At 36.7% G+C, this 26,215-nt stretch overlaps 1 protein-coding gene across 1 annotated transcript in view; it reads right to left on the reverse strand.

Annotated features, from left to right (window-relative positions):
• The window catches only part of gnl2.L (guanine nucleotide binding protein-like 2 (nucleolar) L homeolog), a 38,671-nt gene that overhangs the window by 6,350 nt on the left and 6,106 nt on the right, over positions 1 to 26,215 (reverse strand). Inside the window, 8 exon segments of the mRNA NM_001087044.1 lie at positions 1,481 to 1,585; positions 2,171 to 2,329; positions 2,531 to 2,635; positions 7,537 to 7,665; positions 10,007 to 10,120; positions 12,720 to 12,878; positions 19,628 to 19,694; positions 23,062 to 23,246. Of these exon segments, the coding sequence (NP_001080513.1) occupies positions 1,481 to 1,585; positions 2,171 to 2,329; positions 2,531 to 2,635; positions 7,537 to 7,665; positions 10,007 to 10,120; positions 12,720 to 12,878; positions 19,628 to 19,694; positions 23,062 to 23,246 (1,023 nt within the window).

Here is a 26,215-nt window from a genome sequence, read left to right on the forward strand (position 1 = left end):
GGATAAGCCTTTAAACATTAATTAGTAGATGTTATTTTTTTTTTTAAACCATTTTTACACAAACATACTGCTTGTACTAAAGTAACATCGTATTTAAATTTTAAAAAAAGTGCAAAAAGAGCAAATGTGCCCACTGTTTATAAATGAGCCCCAGAGTCTTTTAGGATGGGTCAGTGTTTTTAAAAGGAGAAGAATGGCCCTCTCCTTGCACAAATCTGAAATATAAAATAATGTCACTTTTGTTTCTACTAATAAGAACAATCAAAATAAATCAGCAGTCCACTAAGAATCCATTTGTATAATGAGGCTGACCAGCTTCTTATCTCACAGCCTAAAAAATGGTCCAGCAAGGGGATGAAGATCTTTGTTTATACGATAGGCTTCTCAGTGGACTGTTGATTTGTATTCATTATGTGCGGATATAAAGCAGAATGTGACTTGGATTTTGCCCTGTACACAAAAAATGCCCTGAAAAAAAAAAAAAAAGAAAGAAAAAAAAAAGAAAGGAAATCAGAGTATCTAAGGAGTAATAGAAAGGGAAATAAGTAAGAAATGATAAAAGGCAATGAGAGGAAGTAAGACGAAACTATGGAGGACAGAGCAATAGTAAGGGGTAACAGGGTTGTTCACCTTAGAGTTAACCATTAGTATGATGTAGAGAGTGACATTCTGAGGCAGTCGGTCTTAATTTTTTTTTTTTTGTTGTGGTTTTTGAGTTATTTAGCTTCTTTTTCAGCAGCTCTCCAGTTTGCAATTTCAGCAATCTGGTTTCTAGGGTATATAATACCCTAGAAATCATGCACTCATTTCAATGAGAGACTGGAATATAAATTGAAGGGGACCTAAATAGAAAGTTCAGCAATCAAAAATATCAAGAACTATACATTTGTAGCCTTAAAGAACATTTGTTTTTCAGATGGGGTCAGTGACCCCCGTTTCAAAGCTGGAAAGGTTAGAAAGTGTCAAATAATTAAACTAAAGCAAACAAATAATGAAGACCAATTAAACCTTACTCAGAATTGGCCATTCTATAACATACTAAAAGTTGAAGGTGAACCACCCCTTTAAGACTTAACTCCGTATAGAGAGAAGGCAAGAATGGTAAGTTACCACATGGAATGATGAGACTTGTGGGACAAATTACTAAGGACAATAGAAGTATATATAAAAGAAAAATAAAGTATTTGGCCTTACGCAATTAACCTAAACAAAAGGAAATCCAAATATTGCTGATGCAATAATTTATTAATAAGCTGGATAAAATATGTGAATTAAATATTGCTTTAACATCCACATTTTAATAGTTTAATTGGTGTGGTTTAGTTTAATTGGAGAATAAATATGCTTCAGTATATAGATGGCCAATCATTTGAGACACCCAGTTAATATAAACATTGCTTAAGTAAAATGCTGAAATCAGGTCCGAGTTAATGACAGTTAGTTATTAAATGAGAACTAAAGATTCAATTTAAGGAGATACCTCTGAATTTGGTGCATTAGGAGGTTTAACAAAGAATGGAATCCTTCCCCTCTGCCAGTCATTAAGAACCATTTTTGAGACAGTCTGACGATCTGGTTCACCACCCTAGAGCAAATATAAATAATATATACATATATTTATTACTATAGCACTTCTTAACAATTCAGCTAAAGACGCAACTAATCTTGTTTAATTGTGCTAAGGACAAAGGCAGTTGAAGTGTGTGCAAGCTATGACTGAAATATGGGGTGGCTTCTGTTGCTCCTTTGCCTGCTTTTTATGTTTTGACTGCTTCAGGCTGACCACGCTTTCTAAACCATCAGATCCTCCTTGACTGTGCACTATGCTGGTCCTTGTTTGAGGATCACACGTTACCAGGAAGACTTTAGTGGAATGAAGAATATGCTACATTAGATACAAAGAAACGATTAGCCCATGAAGTTCATCCCTTCATTGTAAACAATTCAGGTTGTTACCTTCTTTCAGTTTTATTTCAAAATTCCAACTTCATCTTAATACTTGTATTTAATAACCTTGGTATATTTTTTCTTCTATTTATAAATTAGCATTCAGCCTAAATCGTGTCCTTAGCATAAATGAGGCTTGCTTTTAAGTTCTTCTTAGGTGTAGCTCCCTTTTAAATCTAGGAAAATTTGGTCAAAAGTGTAAAAATTGGACAGTTTAACAGACCTTTAGAAGTTTTCCTGTTCTGAATGCAAGCTTTTCCAGGAAATCCTCTGGGTTTTCCCAAGACTCTATCCTATAGGTCTTCCTAATGTATTCAGGCTTGGCTCTGTCGAGCACAGCAGCAATGTGGTCTTCTGGACTTTTAATCTTTTCAACTTGTACCTATGTATGAGATAACAAGACATGTATAAATACTTGGATGGCATTTACAAACTTTCAAACCCACAGACACAGGAGAAATATAAACACAACAAAACAAACAACACTTCTATACTATAAACTGCACTCAGGCCACATGCAGTTTCACTTTTATGTCTATTTCATTACTTCATTACAAGCATCCTGTATGAGTTCAATACGCACCACTCCCTTCAACACAATGTCTGTTTCAGAGTCTCCAGATGGATATACGACTCCAGGGCAGTCTATGAGAAATATACGCCGCATCAGGGTAATGTATTGCCAAACCTGAGAATAAAAAGAAACCATCAACATAAGTACACTGTCTTACATCAGTGACAAGTTACATAAATGATTTAACAGTTTAGTGTAACTGATCTATTTGATGCTGAAAGGTGTATTAGCCAGGCGATTCATTTTGTTCTTTAGAATTACAATATTTCAGATGGGGCTATTCTTAAAGTTACTCATTGAAAGACAGCAGATGGGGCACATTTTGATGAGGTCTGCCCATAGCAACTAATAAGATATAAATAACGGGATTTTTGTTACTCACCGTTAAATCCGTTTCTCTGTAGTCGATAGGGGGACACAGGGAACAGCTGGGGTTAGCAACCCCCCCCCCCCGGAGGCAGGACACTTGATAATTATTAAAAGGGGGCGTGACCTAGGGTCTGGCTTAACCTACTGCTACGCCAATGTAATCAATTTGTACCAAAGAGACTGCTAAATAGAACATAAAAACTTGCAGAACTGTAATCAGGGAACAGCTCGGGACTTAACACAGCAGCCCCGAGATCAGCAGGGTGGGAGCGAAGAGATTGTGACACATTATTATACCACTGACTGTAACACCTTTCGGCCAAAGACTGCATCTGAAGAGGAAAAGGTGTGTAAACTGTAGAATTTTGTGAATGTGTGAACAGACGACCAGGTAGCCACTCTGCAGATCTGATCCAAGGATGCAGAATTGTGCCAAGTAAGCACCCATGGATCTAGCGGAATGTGCTTGAACGCCTTCTGGTGGCGGTTTCCCCTTGGCCACGTAGGCTTCATGGATGGTCTCCTCTAGCCAACGTGCAATGGAAGTCTTGGTTGACAAACAGTTTCTGTGACCGTCTGAAGGCCTTTGATTTTTCCAGGTACAAACGAAGGACTCTGACTACATCAAGGTTGTGAAGACACTTTTCCTTAGAGTTCTTGGGCTCCGGACACAGGGAAGGCACCGCAACTTTCTGGTTTATGTGGAAGTGTGGAAGACACTACCTTGGGTAGAAACGAAGGTACTGTGTGTAGAACGGCTTTATCTTTGTGGAAGACTAGATAAGCTGGATCGCAGGATTAAGCGCTGAGCTCCAAAACTCTCCTGGCTGATGAAATCACCACTAAGAACACTACCTTCCAGATGAGCCACTTGTCAGAGATAGTCCCTAGTGGCTCAAAAGGTGGATCCAGTAAGGCCTCTAGGACTAGATTTAAATCCCATGCTGGAGTCGGAGGACGAAAGGGGGGTGCTACGTGAGCTACTCCTTGTAAGAAGGTATGCATGGAGTCTTCTAGAGCCAGTCGTGAGTTGAAGAGAGCCAACAAGGTTGATACCTGTACCTTCAAGGAACTGAGCTTGAGGCCGCGTTGTAGAAAGCATAGAATCCTTGGGATGTTGTACTCGAGGAACGGTAGTTGAGCGTCTTGACACCAGTTCCAGTAGCTGCGCCACACTCTGTGGTAAGCTTTAGAAGAAGTGGATTTACGTGAGTTTAACAACGTGGCAATGACCTCTTCAGTCATGCCTCATCGTCGGCAAATGTCTGCTTCAATAGCCGTCACCAGAGCCAATTGTACCGCCTGTAATTCCAGAACGTTTATAGGAAGTTTAGCTTCGGACGTGGACCATGGACCCTGTACTGAGAGGTTGTTCCATGTTGCCCCCCAGTCCTGAAGGCTGGCACCCGTCGTTATTACTGTCCATTCCGGAGTCACCCAGGATTGGCCCTTCGCTAGATTTTCTTGTTTCAGCCACCAATGGAGAGAGTCCCTTGTTGATTGCAGTAGTGTGATCTTTTGATAGTGGGACCCTCCTTTCCATCCAGATAGGATGTTGGCTTGCAGGGGACGTAGGTGTAACTGAACGAATGGTACCGCCTCTAAGGACTTGTCCCAATTGATAGTCCAGCTGAATTCTTGAAGCATTAAGATCGCCTTTTGAAGATCTGCTTTGCCCTTCTCCCTTGTTCTGAATTTCAGGAGAAGATTGTCCAAATAGGGTGTCACAGAGATTCCATGGAGTCGTATTGAGGCTGCAGTGAACACCATTAGTTTGGTGAAAACCCTGGGGGCCAAGGAGAGGCCGAAGGGGAGGGCTACAAATTGGTAGTGAAGGTCCTTGAAGGCAAACCTCAGGAAGCAATGATGAGGTGGCCAAATGGGAACATGAAGGTAGGCATCCTTGATGTCCAGGGACATCAACAATTGCCCCGGTTCCATTCCCCGAATCACAGAGTCTCCATTTTGAACCAAACAGAACTTGTTTGTTGAGAGACATCAAGTCGAGAACTGGTCTATAATAACCATCCCTCTTGGGGACTAGAAACAGGTTGGAGTAGAAAATTTCTCTACAGGAGGAACTGGTACAATCAATCCGTTCCGTTCCATCTTGGATATGCAGTCCAAGAACGCTTGAGTTTTGGATGGTGCGGAAGGGAATCTGGACATGAGGAATTTTCTGGGGGGGCGGGAAGAGAAGTCCAAATGATAGCCTTCTGAAATTATTTTGTTGACCCAACTGTCTGAGGGAGGAATGTGCTCTTTCCTCCGGTAGCTTCGGATATAATCTTTTCCAAAAAGCCTTTGACCCTTGAATGGTACTGACATAAGGGCTTTTTTGGAGCTGTGGTCGGCTGTGCAACTCTTGAGCCATAGGGTTCTACATGCTGCAACGTATAGTGCTGAAGTGCGAGGTGTAATCTGTGCTGCGTCTAAAGTGGCATCGCACAAGTAGGCTGATGATTCTGCTATAGCCTGTGCCTTTGAAAGAAGTTCAGATCTGGGGACTCCGTCTTGGATATCACCGATTAGAGATTCGGACCATGTTTGTATGGCTCTTGATACCCAGGTAGCCGCTAGTACTGGGCGTAGAGTGGATCCAGAAGATGAATATATAGACTTTAGGAAACCCTCCAGTCATCAGTCCAGAGCAGACGGATGTTGGGGCTCACAGCCTTTGGAATCTTCAACGCGCCCTCTTCCTCTCTTTAGAAGATACGTTGGATGGTGGAAGCTCCCCTTCCGACTGAGAAGATTCTGCTCCTGCTGATGAAACTTCCGAGTAAATCGGACCTACCGGTATTGCGTTTTCGGCTGGTCTGCTGGCCCAGCTTAGCCAAGGCCTTACCCAAATTGTCAGTGATGGAAGGAAGACTCTGTAGGGAAGCCAGAGACTATGAGAGCTGGACAGCCCAGCGGGGGGCTGGTGGTTCTGTGGAAGTGCCAGCGCAGTCAAGCTGGCACCTTCTATCCCAGCGTATGTGGCTGTTAGATTGAGGTAAGTGGCGTAACCTCTCTGCTTCCCCGACCCCAGGCAGTGCAGGGCAACAATCTGGGGAAAGCCCCAATTAGGGTTGCTACCTTTTCCCAAATGTTTTACCGGCCGGTGGGGAGCAGGAACAAAAAGAGGCGGATAGTGACATCAAAAGGGGTGGGACAGTGACTCAAAAGAGGTGGGACAGTGACTCAAAAGGGGGCGGGGCAGTGACACTATAGAGGGCGTGGCTACGGCGCTGAGATTTTCAGACGGGGGTCAAAGTCAGAAAAGATAAGTTACAGGGGATTGGGGGCAGGCCAAGGGGTCTTTTTGAAGGGTATTACAAATTTACTGGCAGCTACATTGCCGGTAAATTTGTAATACCGGCCCCGGCCTTGGCAGGTGTTTTACAGGCTAGGCCATAAATACCAGCCGGGTCGCAACCCTAGCCCCAATGTGCATAGCTTCTCTGTACACTGGGGAACTGAGGCAGACTGTGAGATGAGGGAGGGGGAGGGAAGATTAGTGTGCAGACGAAGAGGCAGGTAATAGCAGCATAGACCAGGGTTGACAGGGGAGAGCAGGCATGCGAGAAGAGTCAAATTACTCACACTTTTTGTCCATACCGGCCAAATACCATCTGCGTCCTTAATAGGAGCAGGGATTGTAGTGGGTGGTCGATACAGCCCTCAGTGGTTTCCCACGAAGGAGGTCCCCCTTATGATACAGATATTCCTGATCCAGGGGGCCCTCGCCACCAGCTAAACTGGCTTGACTTATTGTGCAGGATGTCCAACCTCCTAGCAGGACACTTGAAAACTGGTTAGATTGGCATAGCAGTGGGTTAAGCCAGACCCTAGGTCACGCCCCTTTTTAATCATTATCAAGTGTCCTGCCTTCAGAGGATGGAGCTTAACCCCAGCTGTTCCCTGTGTCCCCCTGAGACGACAGAGAAATGTTGATACATTAAATGAGCTCCAGTGCTGCATAGGCAATTTCCTAAATGTAGAGTGAATGCAAGGCACAAATTCATATATGTTGCTTCTTGATAAGGCTTGAAAAAAAAAAAAAAAAAAGTGTTGCAACCTGGGTGCAGGTAACAAGATGGGGCAGACATCATATCAAGTATAAAGCAGCTGAGGGGAAATGGGCAAAAAATTTTGATGGTACAACAATAGCTATATGATGCATTACATTCTTTCTAAATGCATCTTGGAACTACATACAAACACATATTTGTTTAATAACTATACTTTTATAGCATAACATTATTTCAGCTCTTAGCAGTCAATCGGCATGTGTCGGATGTTTAATTGCCATCTTCTGATGATTGTTCTGTGCAAAAATTTTACAGCGTCAAGCTCCATGGATCTCTACACTTAAATATTTTACAATGAAACCTTATAACATTACATTTTACATGCAAATTGATTTAGAATGTGCTTCCCAGCAATAAACAGATTGGTTCAAAATCATATTATGTTTAGCCACAACTAAAAGGTTGATAAGTGTATTTCACCATAATAGAGAAAGCGCTACACAGCAAGCCACTCGCTTATTGTAGCGTCAGATGCATGGTGAAACCCTACTGCTAGAGTAGATCACTTTAAAACTATAAAGCTACATATTTATAATGTAGATAACATGCTTAGTAATTGATTTGACTCACCTTTGTTTCACCAGCTATTGGAGCTACGTTGCAAACTTTCTTGGACCTTAGTGTATTAATTACAGAACTTTTGCCCACATTAGGATACCCAATAAATCCCACGCTGATCTGCTTTTTGTCAGTGTGTAGCTGATAAGAGAAAAGATAAATTAACGAAATTCCAAATGAGACAGAAAGTATTCTTATAAAGTACAGACTAGACAATATAAAGATAATGATGTTTACACTAATATCTACTAATTACTATAAGTTACAAGTTTAATGAATCCCCGTTCATACCCACACGTTTTTATCTACAAGACTGAACCCTCTAATAAAAGCAAAAAATATTTCCCATTTAAAAAAAAAAAAAAAGTTACAGCATTATACCTAGATCTCTGCTGCATCTACATAAAAGCCCCCCTCCCAACTTAATTTTGTGGCCACTAGCTAACAACACCTATTTTAGATTTCCTTTTCCCAATTCTAATGGATTCTATCCAGTCTGACATTCTCAAATGTCTTCACGGTGCATTAATGGGCATCATTACTGATGATTACTGATGGAAGAGCTTAAGTGTATTTCTAGCTACCACTGGTACACTCTTACAAGTGAAAGCCTCACAGTCTATTACAGGACATGTAGTCAACACAGACCAGTGCTAACAGACAAACTTGAAGCACTTGTCATTGCAATTGCAGCCGCTCTTAATGCTAAAATGACAGTGCTTAAAACACAAACATGTTTTTTTTCACAACTGCAAAAATTAGTAAATATGCCTACGCTAATCCCTAAAAATGAATATGACTAGACATGCCATATTTTATATTCTGAGCTTAATGCACCAGCCTAAAGGTTGAGCATCAATATAACAAGAATGATCCCAGTATTCAAAGTTGTTGGAGGAGCTCACCATATTGGATTGCGTCAGTGACACACATGATCAGTGCGCACAGGGCATATTAAATTCTGATGCCAATTGTGCTGGTTAACAGGTTGCCATGTAATCAGAATCTAAATTAATTACTAATCAGCCTTATACTGTAACATTTATAGTCTATATATACTATATACATATATACATATATACATATATACATATACACATATACACACACATATATTATACATATAGTATATATATATATATATATATATACATATAGTATATATATATATATATATATATATACATATAGTATATATATATATATATACACATATAGTATATATATATATATATATATATATACACATATAGTATATATATATATATATATATATATATACACATATAGTATATATATATATATATATATATATACATACACATATAGTATATATATATATATATATATATATATACACATATAGTATATATATATATATATATATATATATACATATAGTATATATATATATATATATATATATATATATATATACACATATAGTATATATATATATATATATATATATATATATATATATATACACATATAGTATATATATATATATATATATATATATATATATATATATATACACATATAGTATATATATATATATATATATATATATATATATATACACATATAGTATATATATATATATATATATATACATATAGTATATATATATATATATATACATATAGTATATATATATATATATATATATATATATATACATATAGTATATATATATATATATATATATATATACATATAGTATATATATATATATATATATATATACATATAGTATATATATATATATATATATATATATATATACACATATAGTATATATATATATATATATATATACATATAGTATATATATATATATATATACACATATAGTATATATATATATATATATATACACACATATAGTATATATATATATATATATATATATATATATACATATAGTATATATATATATATATATATATATATATATATATATATATACATATAGTATATATATATATATACATATAGTATATATACATATAGTATATACATATAGTATATATATATATATATATATATATATATATATATATATATATATATATATATAGTATATATATATATAGTATATATACATATAGTATATATATTGAGTCGGTCCCTAAGCACAGGTAACTGACAACAGCACAGATCATGTGCTATGAAGCAGGCAAAAAGAAGATAAAGAGCTACTGGGGCATTGTTGGTGGCATGGATATTCACTGCTAAAGGATTATGGCTGGCTCGGGCTGGTAAAGAGGCACAAATAATAAGGTACAACATTTCTGCCATATATCTTCATTGAACTTTAGTTCTCCTTCAAAAAAAACTTATTAATGTATTGTATGTCTACTTTTTGTTTCTCTCTCCAACCTGTTAAACCCTTGGAATATAACTTGAGACCCCCCTTCATGAAAAAGTTTGTGCAGCTCATACTAGGAGGCATGCACACACTCGAGACATACGGTACCTTTCCAAATTGTCTAAGTAGTTGGATGAAGGCTCCTTTCCCAAAAGAGTTGGTGAGGCTGGAGTGAAAAGCTAATGTTGGATAATCCTGCGATAATATGGCAACCCAGCGTTTCTGTAAAACAGAAAATTAAGAGTATTGACAACATCACAAATATAAAACATTTAAAATGCAAAAGCATCAACTCAATCCTCTTCTTAAACTGGGTCTATCATTCATTTACTATTATTGTGTAGAATAAATATGACATGATAATCGTGCTAGGGAAAGGAATCAGAAAAGGATGGGGAAAGTAAAATGGATCCCTTGAGAACGCAAACTTGTGCAAAACACAGAGAATGGTTTTGTTCCTACTCAGACAGTGGATAGGGACAAAGTAAAGTAATGCAAAACGTGTAGCTGTTTCCTTTACTTAGCGCCCATCACTGCTCTATGTGGATCAAAGTGCAAACTCTCTACTTTGCCCTGGCCAGAATAAGTCCTTTAAAGGAGAAGTGAACCCCTTTGGCCCTAAAATCCCTCCCCTGTGTTGCCGGTTCAGCTCTACTGCGCCGAAAGTCACAAAGTTTCCGAAAAAAGAAAATCTGAAAACTTTGTGACTTTCGGCGCATGCGCAGTAGAGCTGAACTGGCAAATACTTCTACTGTGCATGCGCCGCCAAACGCCGGGCAATCCAGGAAGAAGACCGCACGGGAGAAGATGACGTCTGTGAACTCCGTTGACAGGACCTGCGCTGAGGGGTAAGTAGTAACTTAGGGGCATTTGCCCGGGGGTGGGGTGGGGGGAGTTAAACCAGGGGGGGAGAGAGGAGGGAAACACAGGGGAGGGGGGGAGGGATATTAGTGCCGAAGGGGTTTAGTTCTCCTTTAACCACTGCAGTTTCAAAATTTAGATTTTCAAACAAATGCAATTCTTTTTAAAATTCTTATAACCTGTGATTACTCTGCATTATACAACTATACATGACTGAAACGGTGTCTGTTATTTTTAAGTTAGTGTTTGCCTGTGTGTGGGGGTTATAATGATGGTCTAGAGTTATGCAGTGTGCAAATGAATGTGGCTTTTTAGACTCTTAAATAATTGCCTTTCAATACTAATTATGCTTTATTCAACATTGTACTCTTAATTTCTTCTAATTTACAATAGATATTTTGCAGACTAAAAAACGATTGTTGAGAGGGTTTTATTTTAGGGGTTTTTTTCTTGGTAGTGTTTAAAGGTTTACTTTTACAAACAATGTCATTTATTTCAGAGTAGACACCAAAGAATGAAAATATGTTATTAAATCTGGAAAACAATGTGTGCATCATTTAGATGTTTGGAGCCTACTCTGGTGTCACGGATTGAATTACAGTGTCCTTGATCAACTTTGACTGAAGTATATCTCATATCTGTACCACTCTCTCGCTCTACATTGATTTTGTGGATTGAAACTAATAACAGAGCTCTAAACACAGCAAAAACATGTAGATCTCAGGACTAGCAAAGGGAATATCAGGATCCAGATACCTGGAGAATAAAAAATTGGGATCTTGATTTAAAAAGACTGCTCATTGCCAAGTTTGAACAGAGAAGAGGCAATGGCAGAAAAAGAAAATTTAACAGCAGGGGGTCTTTAAAACCAGATGCAGTGAACATCAGCAAAGCTTTGCTCCATTATCTATTACACAAAGTTTCCACAGATTTGCTTCCATCAATTTTTTAATGGTAATTGATAATGATTTTATACACACTTGAGATATTCACCAACAACCCACAAAGGTGAAGATGACTAAGACAAGCAGATTTCTTTTTTGAAATTATTTCCAAAATGAGAATAGCATAAAGTGCATTATTCTGATAGAATCAATGTTTCCCCTTTCCACCCCTCTACTCCCCCAAGGTTCTTCCAAGTACCCAAGATCTGCTTTCCTGTTAAAGCAGTCCAATTAGTTTAACATAACAAAAAACAGATTATGGGTAAAACTTAATGCAGTGAAGGCCAGCCAACTGTTACAACCTTTCATAAAAAAAGACCACTCATTTTGTTGGAAGGAATGTGCACTCCTGCAATGAAGGCAAATAGCCAACATGTAATTGGTACAATTAATATGAACTATTAGATTACAGATATTAAAAGCTCAGGGTGTAAGCCGTCTTCATAAAAAGCTGTGTTAGTGCATCAGGTCAAAAGTCTAATTTGAAAGGGAGGTAGGTTCAGTGAACTAAAGCAATTTACACAGCGGACAATGAGTTCACAAACCAGCGTTCCTACAAAGGAGGTTACAGAATTAACATAATCATAGTCAATGTGGCAAATCAAAATAGAGTCTTATTCAAGTATTTTCTGGAGGGTTATGAGTTTGTTGATGATTAATTTAGTATTTGGTATTATGGAGCAGAAAGACAAAGTAAGAGTGTTAAATGCTGTGCTTATTAGCTGACCTGTCATACCCGTGATAATGTGTTAAATGGCATACATAGTATGATTGCATGTTGGAAAAGGGCAAGCAGAATTTTTACATGCCATCTACTGATGGAACAGCTCTACACTCCTGACTCCTAGACTCATATTTCTTGTTGTCAGAGCATACCCCATGCTATCAAATATTCAATCAGCAGGAATAAAGAATAATGAGGTGCTGTTTGCAATGTCTTACTGTTATGCTAACTAGAATCTTGGCTAAAGCTTGATCAAAAACAGTGACGTATATTAGGTTGTGAGAGATCTTACTGTAGCCCATGCAGGGACCAAGTCACACTTGTTCAGGACAAAAATGAAATTCTTCCAAGGCTTCTCCTTCTTGAGATAAGTTTCGATATGTGGCGAACGAGTACCCATGGGATCTCTGGAATCCAAGACTTGCACAACCACATCAGAAGAATCAATCACCTAAAACAAATATATAAACATGAGATTGCTAAAGACAGATTGATAAAACAAACATACAACAAAACATCAATTTTGCATCCCCTGATTTTAAGATTTCCCTTATTGTACACTGTTTTTGTCTTCCCGCCAATATTTAATGCATAAAGCATTTCCCTGAATTTACATTTTCCACCATTTTTTGTACGGGTTTGCAAGTATTTTTATCCTTATATAATGGTATTAAAGGGGTTTTTCACCTTTAAATTAACTTTTAGTATGACTAATCTATTTCAAATAGATTTAGCTTACATAGGCTTAAAAGATGTTATTTTTCACAATACATGTGCAGGATTCCTTATCCAGAAACCCATTATGGAGAAAGTTCCAAATTACCAGAAGGCCCTCTTTCATAGAATTCATTTTAAGCAAATAATTCTAATTTTTAAAAGTGATTTCCTTTTTTAATAATAAAACAGTACCTTGTTCTTGATCCTAAATTCTATGAATCCATACTATAGCAGAACAATCCTATTGGGTTATATTCTTAATATAATTTTTAGCAGACTTCAGGCATGGTGATTAAAATTTACTGAAAGATCCCTTATCAGGTACCAAGCATCATGGATAATGGATCCTACACCTGTACAGAAAGTCTGCAATATAGGAGATGGGCCTCACTTTTGATCTCAATGGGATCTCAGCATATCTAGTAACTGCCCATGCAGCTATTTTATGAACAGAAATCTATTTATGAGAAAATATGACACACAGAAAACGAGATCCAGGATTTGGCAATGGCTGAACTTTTTGCAAATTTTCAATTCAACTTATTTTTCTGTTAAACCAAATGTAAACCCTTGTGGATTCATGTGGATTTAATGCTCTGTATAACTGAATGTGACATTTTTTGTTTATAAATTATGATTTTAATATGTATATTAGGATTCAGATTGAGTTTGGAATACAGGCAGAATTTTTTTTGGCAGATTAAGGAAAGTCAAACACTTTCTCCAGCTGTTTTTTTCTTCACCTTACAGCAAGATGCATGCAATTGAATGCACGAGTGACATCTCCTGATTTAAAAGCAGAGTATTTACAATTCAATTAGGCTGTGGAATTCAGAAAACACTTATGTGTTTTGATGCTTGATTAGATGTTCTGGTACACTTTATTCCTTGTAATGTAACACAAAGATCAGATTGCATAATTAATTACTTTATAATTTGCAAAATATTCGGGGTCTAACAAATTTATGCAGTATTTATTCCATTTATGAACCACAAAAATTAGTATTTGATCCATTCAAACCTAATTAGGATTGTTTCTTTAAAATGTGCTTGTGTTTTTTATTTTTTTGCAGCTGTCTAAGCTTCACAATTAAGCTTGGTGAAAAATACATTGCAACCGACCACAACAAAACGGAGTACATCAAAGCAAAAAAAAAAAAATGAAAAGATAGACAAACAGCATCCTTCAAGTTACTATAGTATAGTATGGGACCTGTTATCCAGAATGTTCAGGACCTGAGGTTTTCCAGTTAAGTTTCCATAATTTGGATCTTCATACCTTAAGTCTAGTAGAATATCTTGTAAACATTAAATAAACCCAATAGGCTGGTTCTGCTTCAAATAAGGATTAATTATATCTTAATTTGGACCAAGTACAAAAAAAATTTGGATTATTTGGAAAAATGGAAGATGGCCTTTCCATAATTTGAAGCTTTCTGGATAACGGGTTTTAGGATAACGGACGCCTTTTTAGTTTTATTTTCACAGGGCCTCTAAACAATTGCTTAGAATAATTTACTTTGCACTGCAGAAAAATATCGCAGCAAAAAGGCAAATGTTGCACTTTTTCATTCAAATACAATTTTCGAGGGAAGCATATTTATAAAATTGCAATGTAGTTCAAACATAATGTTTGTTCTCTGCAATGCAAGATGTTTTAAGGTAATTTTGAGTTTTGATTGGGATGGTCTCCAATGCCATAACAGTCTGCATTCTTTTTACTTACCCTATAACACATTTTAGGACACCCTTGAAATACATTGCTTGGCCAATGCACAATCATAAAAACGGAAAAAAAAATGTAAATCTGATTTTATTTAAGATTATTTTTTCGTTACAACATATAGGGTCACATTTTGTAGTGAGCTTGTGTATTTTTTTTTTGTTGTCTGTATTTGTGTCAATGGAAAAAGAGCAGTTTGAGAGCAAACATTAATTTTGCTAAGGTAAAAAAAACTTCCTACAAAAACATGCAAGCAATGGTGTTTGCATAAGGCTTATATATGTCCTAATAAAAGTATTTTTTAACTTAATAATATTTGGGCTACTGTTTTACTAGTAAACTGGCCAGAGCATAAAGAACAGTACTAGCCTAGTTTTCTTTAGGTTTTAGTCGCCTTTAAATGATGATAAACTATTGTGTGTCGCTGGTGTAGGATAAACCTTTCTCCTTTTACCACAAAACCCTCTAAGAGTCCCTACTACTTAGCCAGGGAACAACCTCAAAGAAGCCCGATTTCTAAAAGGATGACTACTGCCCATATGCCAGATTCTTTCCATCACTGGAATCACTTTGCACACAGATGCTTTCACTCAGTGGGTATTATACTGCTGTTAGAATTCTTACTGTGACATGGCCTGGACTGTCACAAATTGCTTTTGAATAATGCCAGAAAATTGTCTCTCTTTAAATTAAAAAAAAGTAACTGTCACATCCCACCCTGCCATGTATGTATGCTTATACTCTTGCAGAAGCCATTTTTTTGTTTGTATTTTTTTTACAGCCTTTAACCAGTCATAGGTCTAATGTATAGCAACCGTATTACGGCAATTAACATACCTTTTTATGAAAAAAGAAATAGGAATAGGTATTTTTAATATGCATTACGTACAATGCTGCTCTCAATGCCCTTACCACCCCACAGAGATACAAATAAGGCATGAAGTAATGGACCTAAATACTTAACAGAAACCATTTTCCTAAAACTCATAAATCACAAATAGAGCAACTGGCAATACTAAGTATATCATGCTAGCTTTAATCACTATAATTTGTTATTTTAACACATAGTATATAAATTAGGCCACGGCTGGATTTAAAGTAATTCTCGAGACAATAAAGCTTGAAACCATTTATAAATCGGCTACATCTGGAATTTGTTTCTGCGTTGCTGTATAAAATGCAAATGTTATTACAAAAAAAAAGTGAAAATGTGATTAAATATGTGAAATACAAAAACAACTTCAGCTAAAAACAGATTTTAATACGGCATAAACATTTTGCTTTTACATTTCGCTAATAACTATATACCTCCTGTAATGTTTTCAGAAAACAGGGTGTAATTAATCTTTACTACAGATACAAGAAACAATATCTGGAATTCATGGGTCCTGGGATTTTTCAGATGCCTTCATCTGATCAAAAGGTTTTTCCAATAATTATTAACAATATGGCGAAAAATCTGTTAAAACACAAACTCATAAAGCTGGCCATATAAAATAAGAGGCGCTTGCTTGGAGAGGTCAGAAAAGGAGCAGACCTGGACCTTATTTGGCCATTTTGCTGGGCCAAATAGAGCTGATCAACTCTTTGGAACAAGGAGACAATCACAGAATCATCCAGGAGGATCGTATCAATGCACCAACATTCTACAGAGTTTGTAAACCTGTTGTCGGGCACCAAAAACTGCCCAATAAGTTGCCAAATCCATCTGGAGGAATCAAATTGGCAGCTTTTAGCTAATTTTAGTAAATTAACAAAGTAAAAGATACTAAAGCTAATTTACAAACATAGGTGCTAAACAGCCAAGGGGCAAGTTGTCCATAGAATCAGCAATACATTTTGGTCAATCTACTACCAGGTAGAAAATGAAAGCAAAGCTTTAATTGATTGCTACAGGCAACCACACAATACCAATGCTAGTAACTCTGCTCCACTGTTTAAATATTAGAGTAAAAAAAAATTTTTAAAATGTATAATTGTTAATTAAATCTGGTGCAGTTAAGAGAAAATCCAGGATTGGGTTGCTGCACTTGTCAGTGTCTAAGAGGCATTTCCAGTGATCAAATTGCAATTGCAATTTATTTCAGCTAACATATGGAACATACTTTGGGGTAGATTTATTAAGGTTCGAATTCTAAATTTGAATTCAAATTTTAGAGTAGAATTTTTGGTCAAAACTCACAAATTCGAGCTGGGAATAATCCAAACTCCAATTTGATATTTATCATGCCTTGACCCTGGGAACAACTCGAATTTGACTATTCGCAACCTAAAACCTGCAGAGTTCATGTAGAAGTCAACGGCAGAGGTCCAGTGACCCGTTTGAAGATGTTAGAGAATTCTGAGAAAAAGCTAGATTCAAGTTTATTCGAATTCAAGTCAATAATATTCATTAGAGTTTTAGACATTTAAGTTTTTTTTTTTTAAATAAGATACTATTTGAATTTCGAGGTTATTAGAGGTAAAAAAACCCTCTACATTAGACCTTTGATAAATCAGCCCCTTTGTGTCTTAACATATGCAATGTTGCAGAATCTTATAAGCTAATAAACATTTTTGGGACATGCTTGCGATCTCTGTGGATTTCTGGGTAAGGGGTATTTCCTGTAGTTTGGATCTCTATAACTTACTAGAAAAAAACATTTAAACACGAAATAAACCGAGGAAGATTTATAACCACCAGCAAAGGTGTTATCCAGCTTAGCACTTGTACTGATTTTTATCATTGAACATTTTTTTTTTTTTTTTTTTGCTTAATATTGACTCTATGGGAGAAGGTCTTCCCATAATGCTCAGCTTTCTGGATATCAAGTTTCCAGATGAGAGGTCCCTAACCTGTACTGTACATACAAAAACAATACATTTCGAAAAGTTGTTATGAAAAGATATTCAGCTTGAAACTCCGAATTTCCATCCCACTGACATGCCCATAGAGACTTGTATAAGCCAACACTGTATTCTCTTGTAATGATTTTTTAAGCCTGCCCATAGATGGCCAACAATATCACAGTATTTTAAAACAGGCTCATGTATTCATCACATTATCCACTTTTGAAAATACCATATAACCTCAGGAAAAACATGTTTATTTGTGAGTCACTAACCCTTTTTTAATGGGAAAATGGCATCTAGAAAATAGTTTTCTCTCAAAACTGTCCAGATATGGAATAATGTATAATTAATGCAAGGAGTCATTTCTTATTTATGATAGTGAAAAACAGGATTTGAAGGACTAAGTAACATATTTGTTCTATAAAGTCTACTTAAGAAAAAACTATTGTGAAGACCTTGTTAAAGTACTTCATCAAAATAAAAGGTTTATGGAATTCACCAAGCCAAAGGCAGAGCAGCAAAGCATCAGATGCTATGATCGTGGATCAGGAGAATACAAATTGTGCCAGATCGTGCAGGACCACATTGGTGCACATGCTCACTGATCTGGACAGTACAGGCTGGAAAACTTATATGTCCAAACATAGTGACAACAAATCTCACTGTGTTGCATTCAGCTACACAGACAAACAGCTACATTTGGTCGTATGCCGTTATATAGGAGTCCTGTATAGGAACCAGGGTACAGGGTTCCTGTACACCGATTAATTAAGTTAAAAAGCAAAGGAGAGGTTATTTAGTTTCCCTTTAAATAAAATACACCTGGATAACTTCATAGTTTCTCCCTTTGTTTAAAATCTCATACTGGTTTGTTCTGTTGCGCTATGTGAAAATAAACAGTGGTCTCCTTCAGCAGCTGGTGTGTATAAAAAAAATCTGATGCTTTGAGCAAGGTGGAGGACTTCTTAAAATATACTGATTAAAATAAAATACACGCTCTGTCAAAAATGTATGATTAAAGCATAGCCATTATGCCAACACATGGCAAAGAATAACATAAAGACTATAGCTTGGCTTATATAAACATGGGTAACTTAGCTATAAAGTCTGGATGTGCTCTATCCATGGAGTATTACTGTAATGGAAAACTATAGGGTGTAGTATATTCCACATGACAGCCTCTAAGACTTAACCCTTTACCCTTTAAGTAAACCCTACTCCAGGAAATTGTGTGTACAGACATCATTGTAAATAAACTCAAGATTGTTGATCCCTTTTCCATAGGCTAAAAAAAAGTAATTGCCAAAGTGCATATTAATTTAGACAGCTATTTCTACAAAATATTCATCTAATCTTGTTCATAATTTAAAATAAATACCCAATAAAAACTACATAGCAGAGTCCCATGACCATCATACAGACTTAATCATGTGATGGGCTAATACAGGTATGGGACCTGTTATCCAGTATACTTGGGACCTGGGGTTTTCAGTTTAAGGGTTCTTTCTGTAATTTGGATTTCTGTAATTTAAGTCTGCTAAAAAAAGAATAAAACAATAAATAAACCCAATAGGATTGCTTAGCCTCTAATAAGGATTATTTATATTTTATTTTGAATTATTTGATTATAATGGAGTCTATGGGAGACAGCCTTCCAGTAATTTGGAGCTTTCTGAATGATGGCTTTTCAAAATTATCTATCTAGCTTTAATATAGGTGTGTTTTGTGTCCAATTTTCCAAGTGACTTTGTATTTTCTCTTACAATAGGTCTGGTAAGATCCTACCTGAACTCTACTATACAAACAAATGCAGACCAAAAACAAATTCAATGCAGCTAAGGCAATTAAAACATTATCTTGCATTCTGGTAGAATGGCCAGTTTACAAGTGTGCTTTTAAATGTTGACCAAGACTTATTTTTATTATACCTTATAAAGTTCTCCCCAGATTCTTTTAGACTGGCCTTTCTTGTAGATCTCCTCACGGACTTCATCTCTTAAGAAAGGAACAAAATGTATTACATTATTTGGGTTAAAAACAAAGTTATCTAAATTGGGCAATACAGTTGGAGGTCAGTATAAGCCTGTATAGGTGTTGTCTCTTTATAAGACACATTTGAGGCTTGTCTCTGACATAAGGATCTCTGATAGAAGAATGCCTATGAAGACAAACAGACAGAAGCAGCCTACAGTCAATTTAATTTCATCCCACAAAATAAAAGAATGCCTAATAGCTTAAAATAGACTTGCTGAGTGATCTTGAAAATGTTTCAACACTCATCCAAGTGGCTTTATAAGTTCAAATGAAGTTTGAACTGATGTTCAACAGATTAATTTTAATATCGAAATGTCACATAAAAAATTAAAATAACACAAATGATTTTATACAAAATAATTTGCTGCAGGATCCCCGTGTTTAGCAGTCTAATGAATCTGTCAGGATGATGACCACTATTACTTGTGACACACTGTTGCTACTACAGTCTCTGGCAACCTGCATGGCTTATTACACCAAAAGGGATACACCAGTTTATACAGCACATACAGTTAGGTCCATTAATATTTGGACAGACTTTTTTTTCTAATTTTGGTTCTGTACATTACCACAATGAATTTTAAGTGAAACAATTCAGATGCAATTGAACTGCAGACTTTCAGCTTTAATTCAGTGGGTTGAACAAAAAGATTGCATAAACATGTGAGGAACTAAAGCTTTTTTTTTTTTAAAACAATCACTTCATTTCAGGGGCTCAAAAGGAATTGGACCAGGGGTTCAAAAGTAAATGGACAATTGACTCAAAGGCTATTTCATAGGCAGGTGTGGGCAATTCCTTTGTTATGTCATTATCAATGAAGCTGATAACAGCCCTGGAGTTGATTTGAGGGGGGGGGGGGGGGTGCTTATATGTGGAAGATTTTGCAGTGAACAAACAACATGCAGTCAAAGTAGATCTCCATGCAGGAAAAACAAGCCATCCTTATGCTGAAAGAACAGAAAAAACCCACCCGAGAAATTGCTACAATATTAAGAGTGGCAAAATCTACAACTTGGTACATCCCGAGAAAGAAAGCACTGTTGAACTCAGCAACGCAAAAAGTCCTGAACCTCCACGGAAGACAACAGTGGTGGATGATCGCAAAATCATTTCCATGGTGAAGAGAAACCACTTCACAACACTCTCCAGGAGGTAGGTGGATCGATATCCAAGTCTACCATAAAGAGAAGACTGCATAAAAGTAAATACAGACGGTGCACTGCAAGGTGCAAGCCACTCATATGCATCAAGAATAGAAAGGCTAGATTGGACTTTGCTGAAAAACATCTAAAAAAGCCAGCACAGTTCTTGAAAAACATTCTTTGGACAGATGAAACCAAGATCAACATCTACCAGAATGATGGCAAGAAAAAAATATGGAGAAGGCTCATGATCCAAAGCATACCACATCATCTGTAAAACGGCAGAGGCAGTGTGATGGCTTGGGCAAGCATGGCTGCAAGTGGCACTGGGACACTAGTGTTTATCCATGATGTGACACAGGACAGAAGCAGCTGAATGAATTCTGAGGTGTTCAGAGACACTGTCTGTTCAAATCCAGCTAAATGCAGTCAAATTGATTGGGAGGCGTTTCATAATACAGATGGACAATGACCCAAAACATACAGCCAAAGCAACCCGGGAGTTTATTAACATAAATAAGTGGAATATTTTTGAATGGCCAAGTCAGTCACCTGATCTGAATGTCAGAATAGAAAGAATAGAAAGGCTAGATTGGACTTTGCTGAAAAACATCTAAAAAAGCCAGCACAGTTCTTGAAAAACATTCTTTGGACAGATGAAACCAAGATCAACATCTACCAGAATGATGGCAAGAAAAAAATATGGAGAAGGCTCATGATCCAAAGCATACCACATCATCTGTAAAACGGCAGAGGCAGTGTGATGGCTTGGGCAAGCATGGCTGCAAGTGGCACTGGGACACTAGTGTTTATCCATGATGTGACACAGGACAGAAGCAGCTGAATGAATTCTGAGGTGTTCAGAGACACTGTCTGTTCAAATCCAGCTAAATGCAGTCAAATTGATTGGGAGGCGTTTCATAATACAGATGGACAATGACCCAAAACATACAGCCAAAGCAACCCGGGAGTTTATTAACATAAATAAGTGGAATATTTTTGAATGGCCAAGTCAGTCACCTGATCTGAACCCAATTGAGCATGCATTTCGCTAAAATTCGGACAGAAAGGCACACAGACAAACAGTAACTGAAAGCCGCTGCAGTAAAGGCCTGGCAGAGCATTAAAAAGGAGGAAACCCAGAATCTGGTGATGTCCATGAGTTCAAGACTTCATTCTGTCATTGTCATTTTCAACCAAGTATTAGAAATGAACATTTTTTCAGTTTTTTAATTTGTCCAATGACTTTTGAGCCCCTGAAATGAAGTGATTGTGTTAAAAAAACATTTTTATGCACTTTTTGTTCAATCCACTGCATTAAAGCTGAAAGTCTGCAGTTCACTGCATCGGAGTGGTTTCATTTAAAATTTATTGTGGTAATGTACAGAACCAAAATTAGAAAAAAAGCTGTTTGTCCAAATATTTATGGACCTAGCTGTATATTTATATATTTTAACAAACTGGTAACAAGTGTTTAGTAAATCTAGGCTATTCCTTGCACATGGTAGTATTTCTTAAATGGGTTGTTTAACTTTGCAAAATGCATTATATTCATTTAGTATACCATAGTAACGGCTTTATGATTTCTATATTCTATTTTTGCAATATTTCAAAGAATTAGGGATAATTTCAGATTATCGCAACCCCATCCAAAGTGTGTATTAACTAAGATGAATGGCACCTGCCATTCACTGTGCACAATGAATTGATTTCAGACAGAAATGCGTTTGACCCTAATCCGCCCCCTCCCAACCTGCACCTGGCCCACCGTTCCCCCTCTATTTATAGACCTGCCCTACATCACAAAAGGGGCAGGCACAAGTCTATAAATTTAGGCGCCAGAAGATGGCAGTGTTAGGTCGTGATCCAAAGATTTTGTTCAGGAACCGGCCCGAACCCGTCTGACTCATGGATCGCATATACAATTTATCATTAAATGGTATTAGTACTTTAAAGGATCAATACCACTTAATGATAAGTTTTATATGCATTTAAATAAAATATGGAATTTTGTGTGCACTTTTTAATTTACTATATTAAATAAAGACATTTTGCTATCCATCATTTATTTGACTATAGTCAAAAATCCCAAAATACAACTTTATCTGTAAAATATAATTCCTAGGTGCAATACACATCTGAATTTTTATTCAACTTCAATTCTTTTAATTAGGTGGTTAAGTACCTGACACCAGTGTCTTCTGTAACCAGATCTCTGTCATTCTGCTGGTTATAATTCTCTGCCAAGGCTTCAGCATTCACAATTAGCTCTTGGACATCACACGCCGAAAGGTTTGGCCTCTTCCTTTGAGCTTTGGGGCCAAAGGTTGTCTCAAATGTTTCAGTGTCAAGGATGTGAACTTTGGAATTCTGAAGTAAAATAAACATTGAAATTTATATACGGTAAGTAAGGTTTGTGAAATATATATATATATATATATATATATATATATATATATATATATATATATATATATATATATATAACTTTTTGAATGATGCATTTTGCATGGTGGTGTGTAGAGATGAACAAATTTTTTACCCAGTATCGTTTTTTGCCAAAATAAAAATAACCTTTCTCAATATGGTCTGTTGTGCAGGGAGAAAAACAAAATTTTTTTCTTTCAGCAGACATCATTATTAATCTGCCCCTGCCTTTTACACTAACCAATGGGATCAGAGCCTAATTAGGATTTTTTTTTCCAACAGACCACCAGAAAGCTGCATTAACAGTGAATATAGAATATAGGTGGATTTAGTAAATGGATTTTGAAACAATACAATTTAAATAGCACAATGTTTCCACCATTTTAGAAAAGAGGCTCTTTAACTTGGACCTCTATAAGGTTAACATCAGAAAGGGTGAGCTATATGCCATGTTTTAAGCAGACCAAAAAACCCTTTCTTATACTGTAATCCTGTCAGAAGAGTAAACTGCAAATCTGACATTTACCCACTGTAAGTAAATCATACCCTTTGTTTCCATAATCTAAAGATTTTTTAGACTGCAGTAAAGGTGGGACACTGTAGTGGAGGCATTCTCACACACACAAGCAAAATACCAGTTCTCCACCAGGTCGTTTTAACAGTGTAGGCTCATATTACAAGTTTAAAATAGGTCACACTGTAAAAACAGTATTATTGATCCAGAAACAATTAGGAAACTGCTAGATGTTGTTGCCTTAGACCATACCCTGGGGGTTCAGATCTTGTGTTCGTTTCTTTGAAGATAATTTTCAAAGCAATACGATAAAATAAAAATACAAGCAGGGTAATTTCACACAAGAAGTGCCAGGACGGTAAAATCCGTTTGCCAGAATTTTCTCATGAAAAATAAATGGGTGTTTAGCTACAGAAACACAGAACACATAAATATGCGTGCATTCCCAACCATGAGAAAACAGTTCAATTCCATAGGTTTGTCAAGTCTCATTAATCTCATATTAAAGAACATGGGCACGTTTAAGTCTGGTCCTGTAACCGAGACTGCCAGCTTTGCTTGGAAGAATGTGCTGCCCCCAGCTTACAAAATACACATTTCTGAGAAGTTTTTAACTCTGATAACATTCCCCTTAATATTTAATAAAACACATATGGATAGGAGTAGAAACAAATAACAAAACAACAAAAACATTAGAAAATAAAAACATATTGGAGACAAGTGAATTGAACAGAACTACAAAAAAAGGGCAGCTATGTAAAGAGTATGGAATACTTGAACGGATATGAAAGATCCAAGCAAGGCCATGCTGATGTCATATCATTAGACAGCAGCAAGGGAATACCTCCTGATCTAATAAAAGTTAAAGCTACAAACTAGACAATTTTAGTCTAAAAACAAAATATTTATTTACAGTGGTGTGAAAAACTATTTGCCCCCTTCCTGATTTCTTATTCTTTTGCATGTTTGTCACACAAAATGTTTCTGATCATCAAACACATTTAACTATTAGTCAAAGATAACACAAGTAAACACAAAATGCAGTTTTTAAATGAGTGTTTTAAATGGGTTTTTATTATTTAGGGAGAAAAGAAATCCAAACCTGTGTGAAAAAGTAATTGCCCCCTGAACCTAATAACTGGTTGGGCCACCCTTAGCAGCAATAACTGCAATCAAGTGTTTGTGATAACTTGCAATGAGTCTTTTACAGCGCTCTGGAGGAATTTTGGCCCACTCATCTTTGCAGAATTGTTGTAATTCAGCTTTATTTGAGGGTTTTCTAGCATGAACCGCCTTTTTAAGGTCATGCCACAACATCTCAATAGGATTCAGGTCAGGACTTTGACTAGGCCACTCCAAAGTCTTCATTTTGTTTTTCTTCAGCCATTCAGAGGTGGATTTGCTGGTGTGTTTTGGGTCATTGTCCTGCTGCAGCACCCAAGATCGCTTCAGCTTGAGTTGACGAACAGATGGCCGGATATTCTCCTTCAGGATTTTTTGGTAGACAGTAGAATTCATGGTTCCATCTATCACAGCAAGTCTTCCAGGTCCTGAAGAAGCAAAACAACCCCAGACCATCACACTACCACCACCATATTTTACTGTTGGTATGATCTTTTTCTGAAATGCTGTGTTACTTTTACGCCAGATGTAACGGGACGCGCACCTTCCAAAAAGTTCAACTTTTGTCTCGTCGGTCCACAAGGTATTTTCCCAAAAGTCATGGCAATCATTGAGATGTTTTTTAGCAAAATTGAGACGAGCCTTAATGTTCTTTTTGCTTAAAAGTGGTTTGCGCCTTGGAAATCTGCCATGCAGGCCGTTTTTGCCCAGTCTCTTTCTTATGGTGGAGTCGTGAACACTGACCTTAATTGAGGCAAGTGAGGCCTGCAGTTCTTTAGATGTTTTCCTGGGGTCTTTTGTGGCCTCTCGGATGAGTTGTCTCTGTGCTCTTGGGGTAATTTTGGTCAGCTGGCCACTCCTGGGAAGGTTCACCACTGTTCCATGTTTTTGCCATTTGTGGATAATGGCTCTCACTGTGGTTTGCTGGAGTCCCAAAGCTTTAGAAATGGCTTTATAACCTTTGAAATTGAACTCAGGTGTGATAAACCACAGTTAAGTTATTTTTTAACAAGGGGGGCAATCACTTTTTCACACAGGCCCATGTAGATTTGGAGTTTTTTTTCTCCCTTAATAACGTAAACCTTCATTTAAAAACTGCATTTTGTGTTCAATTATGTTATCTTTGACTAATAGTTAACGGTTTTTGATGAGCAGAAACATTTAAGTGTGACAAACATGCAAAAGAATAAGAAATCAGGAAGGGGGCAAATAGTTTTTCACACCACTGTACATGCAAAATAAAGCTATTAGAAACCTGTTTCCTTAGCTACCCAGA

This window comes from Xenopus laevis, chromosome 2L (assembly GCF_017654675.1).
Source record: "Xenopus laevis strain J_2021 chromosome 2L, Xenopus_laevis_v10.1, whole genome shotgun sequence".
NCBI classification, from domain to species: domain Eukaryota; kingdom Metazoa; phylum Chordata; class Amphibia; order Anura; family Pipidae; genus Xenopus; species Xenopus laevis.